This window comes from Mandrillus leucophaeus, unplaced genomic scaffold, assembly GCF_000951045.1.
Source record: "Mandrillus leucophaeus isolate KB7577 unplaced genomic scaffold, Mleu.le_1.0 Scaffold1, whole genome shotgun sequence".
In the NCBI taxonomy this organism is placed as follows: Eukaryota; Metazoa; Chordata; class Mammalia; order Primates; family Cercopithecidae; genus Mandrillus; species Mandrillus leucophaeus.
The window spans coordinates 16,563,868-16,567,892 of record NW_012098097.1 but is presented as its reverse complement, the minus strand read 5'-3'; the positions used below and the strand labels follow the sequence as shown (position 1 = coordinate 16,567,892).

At 57.2% G+C, this 4,025-nt stretch overlaps 1 protein-coding gene across 1 annotated transcript in view; it reads left to right on the top strand.

The window, feature by feature from the left end:
• The window catches only part of OGFOD3 (2-oxoglutarate and iron-dependent oxygenase domain containing 3), a gene marked incomplete at its 5' end in the record, with an annotated part of 26,749 nt that overhangs the window by 7,468 nt on the left and 15,256 nt on the right, over nt 1-4,025 (top strand). The window contains 3 exons of the mRNA XM_011969791.1: nt 1,514-1,578; nt 2,488-2,544; nt 3,752-3,905. Coding sequence (XP_011825181.1) covers nt 1,514-1,578; nt 2,488-2,544; nt 3,752-3,905 — 276 coding nt within the window. The remainder of the gene's footprint in view (nt 1-1,513; nt 1,579-2,487; nt 2,545-3,751; nt 3,906-4,025) is intronic.

Here is a 4,025-nt window from a genome sequence, read left to right as displayed (position 1 = left end):
CTCGAACTCCAGACCTCAGGTGACCCAGGCTGGTCTCGAACTCCAGACCTCAGGTGACCCAGGCTGGTCTCGAACTCCAGACCTCAGGTGACCCACCTGCCTTGATCCCTCAGAGTGCTGGGATTACAGGCGTGAGCCACCATACCCTGCCTGAGTTCCTTGTTTTGTTTCAGTTTGGTTTGGTTCAGTTCGGGGGCTATCTGTTACAGATCTGCGAGTGGGTGGGTTTGTGTTTCACCACTTCCTCCACGTTCACATGGGAAGTTGTCCTGCACAGAGCTGGCTGGGCCGCTGCGTTGGGTTCAGTTACCATTCAACAGGCCCACGCTAGGTTGGTGCCGCAGGACCAGTGGCCGTGACGATGAGGAAGGGGCAGCAGTGGGGCTCCTCTGGGGCCATAGGTGGGGTGACTGACGTGGGCTGGAAGCCTCTTCCTCTGAGGATGTGAGGAAGGACTGAGAGGTGGATGGTCGGGCAAGAAACACTTCAGTGCCTTACAAAGTGATGACTCAGGCCTGGCATGGTCCGTGCTGTGGCGCCAGCCACCCAGGAGGCCAAGGTGGGAGCACTGCTGTGAGACGTTTACTCGAGAGAAGTCAGCACTTGCCTACAGGGACACGTGATTGTGACCGGCATGGAGCTGCACAGAGACGGCGCCAGACTGAAAACAGCCCACACATGCCACCATGCCCGTCCCCTGGTTTTTATTCTTTAGGTCACAGGGAACAAAAGCGTTTGGTCCGGGAATTTTTTTTTTTTTTTTTTTTTTTTTGAGATGGAGTTTCGTTCTTGTAGCCCAGGCTGGAGTGCAATGGTGCGATCTTGGCTTGCTGCAACCTCTGCCTCCCAGATTCAAGCGATTCTCCTGCCTCAGCCTCCCAAGTAGCTGGGATTACAGCCCGCCACCACGCCTGGTTCATTTTGTATTTTTAGTAGAGATGGGGTTTCACCATGTTAGTCAGGCTGGTTTTGAACTCCTGGCCTCAAGCAATCCACCTGACTCAGCCTCCCAAAGTGCTGAGATTACAGGTGTGAGCCGCTGCACCTGGCTGGTCTGGGAGGATTTTAAGAAGGTCCTGGGTTGAGGCGGGGTGCAGTGGCTCATACCTGTAATCCCAGTACGTTGGGAGGCTGTGGTGGGAGGATCACTTGAGCGCAGGAGTTTGAGACCAGCCTGGGTAATATAGTGAGACCCCATCTCTACTGAAAAAAGAAAAATTAGCCGCGTGTGGTGGCGAGCGCCTTTAGTTCCAGTTACTTGGGAGGCAGAGGGTGGGAGGATTGCTTGGCCTGGAGCCTGGAATATTGAGGCTGCAATGAGCTGAGATTGTGCCACTGCACCCTAGCCTGGGCAACACAGTAAGATCCTTTTTACAAAACAAACAAAAAAACCCAAAAAAAACCTGAGGTGTGTGCAGGACAGACCTTGGTAACTCGCATTTACCATCTGTGACTTTTAACAGCCGTTGCCATTGCTGCGGCCGCACGCTTTACTCCACAACATCTTTTCCAGGCATCCATTCTGGACCTGCACTCAGGGGCCCTGTCTGTCGGGAAGCACTTTGTGAACCTGTACAGGTGAGCGCTGCAGCGTGACCTCAGTGCTGGCTCTAAAAGCCGAGTGAGCGGCTCCGTGCCTCCTAGCCATGGACACGTGGATACGTGGACACGCGGACACGGGAGGGAGGATCTGGCTTGGTGCAGCCTCAGGGCCTCAGTGGCTGTGATGTTGGCCGGTTCCCTTGTGGCTCGTTGGGATGCAGGAGCTGGGAGGTGTGGGCTCTCTACAGCCTGTGGGCAGGGGGCTTGTTCATGAAGCTTTAGGGGAATCTGGTGTTTTTTGTGGGCCGAGGGACAGAAGGGATGGGAGCAAGAGGCAGCAGAGGTGGGAGGCGCCCAGGAGCAGCTCCAAGAATCCGATGGGGCCTCTGATGCTCCATGAGGCCCCGAGAGAGCAAAGAGACCCTCCCCGCCTGGATCCGTGTCAGCCTCACGCATTAGCCCGGGGTCCCACTCCTGGCTGGCTCCTTCTTTGTTTTTATTATTATTATTATAATTTTGAGATGGAGTCTCGCTCTGTCGCCTAGGCCGGAGTGCAGTGGCACAATCTCGACTCACTGCATCCTTAGCCTCCTGGGTTCAAGCGATTTTCCCATCTCAGCCTCCTGAGTAGCTGGGATTACAGGTGCGCACCACCACGCCCAGCTACTTTTTGTATTTTTAGTAGAGATGGGGTTGCGCCATGTTGGCCAGGATGGTCTCGAATTCCTGACCTTAGGTGATCCGCCTGCCTTGGCCTCCCAAAGTGCTGGGATTACAGGCGGGAGCCGTCGCACCTGGCCCCAGCTCCTTCTTTATAGCAGTTATCATTGTGGAAATGGAGTCGCTCTGAGTTGATTTTCAGGGACTTGAGGAATGGCTGAACTGAAAGGAGATGAACAACAGATTAATGAAGTGTGACCTTTGTGAATACTCCTTTTTTCACAGATACTTTGGGGATAAAATACAGAACATCTTCTCAGAGGAGGACTTCCAGTTATACCGGTAAGGAGGAGTGAGGTGGGTGGGGGTTTGCAGGCAGGGTGGCCTGGGGCTGAGGGGTGTGATGGACCTGGCCAGTCTGGGGAGGCCCCACAGAGAGGCCCAGGGGCTAGGGCCAGGCCCGCAGAGGCGAGATCTCATGGAGCAAAAGCCGGGGCAGGCCCAGCGTGGCCAGGATGCGCCCAGGTCAGTGAAACATCTGGAATCCTGCAGCTGCATCCTGGTCAGGACCTCGTATTTTCTGCTGTGTAAAATCAGACCAGTTTTTAAAATTCTGCCGGATGAGGCTGGGCGCGGTGGCTCGTGCCTGTAATCCCAGCACTTTGGGAGGTGAGGCAGGTGGATCACCTGAGGTCAGGAGTTCGAGACTAGCCTGGCCAACATGGTGAAACCCCATCTCTACTAAAAGTATAAAAATTGGTTGGGTGTGGTGGCGGGCGCCTGTAATCCCAGCTTCCTGGGAGGCTGAGGCAGGACAACTGCTTCAACCCCAGAGGTGGAGGTTGCAGTGAGCCGAGATTGGACCACTTCACTCCAGCCTGGGTGACAGAACAAGCCTCATTTCAAAAAAAAAAAGAAAAATTCTGCTGGAGGAGCCCAGGTTGAGATGAGGACAGAGGAGCCAAGCGTCACGCGACCATCCCAGGACACACGAGTGCCCCCTCGTGCCCTGCATGGGCCCATGCCCACCCAGATATCCATTTCAGAGCCACTCTGGCCTGGCACATGGGGTCTTCTGAGCGAAAGTCCCCTTGTCCCCAGTACAGACACCCCATCCACATTTAGCAGGCTCCACGCCCACTCCCCACTCCACGTCCACGCACTCCACACGCCCACGTCAGGGGACAGCAGCCTCTGCCTTGCTGAATAGAAGGCTGGGCTCCAGTCCCTGCAAATGCAGCCGGGGGGCTCTGGCATCTGGGGCCTGACTCCACACCAGCCTCCCCAGCGTGGATCCCACAGGCGCCCTTCTCCTTCCCCACAGTCCTGCTGCTGTGGTCTTGCGCCTGCCTCTGGCTGTTCTGCGCCTGGGCTGTGGGCTGCGCCCTTCTCAGGCAGAGCCGGTATCTGTTCCCGGTGTGCTTGGGAGCCCCCGCCCCGTGTCTGGAGCGCGCTCGGGCTGGTTCCTCCTCCTGCCGCCCACGGGTTGGGACCCACGGGCGTCCCCTTATGCCTGGGGCTGCGCTGACGGCTGTCATGTCCTTTGCAGGGAGGTGCGGCAGAAGGTCCAGCTCACCATCGCCGAGGCTTTCGGCATCAGCGCGTCCTCGCTGCATCTGACCAAGCCCACCTTCTTCTCCCGCATAAACAGCACGGAGGCGCGGACGGCGCATGACGAGTACTGGCACGCGCACGTGGACAAGGTGAGCGTGCCCACGGACAGGGTGGTGTGCGTGGACAGAGTGAGCGCGCATGTGGGCAGGGCGAGCGCGCACGTGGACAGAGTGAGCGCGCATGTGGGCAGGGCGAGCGCGCACGTGGAC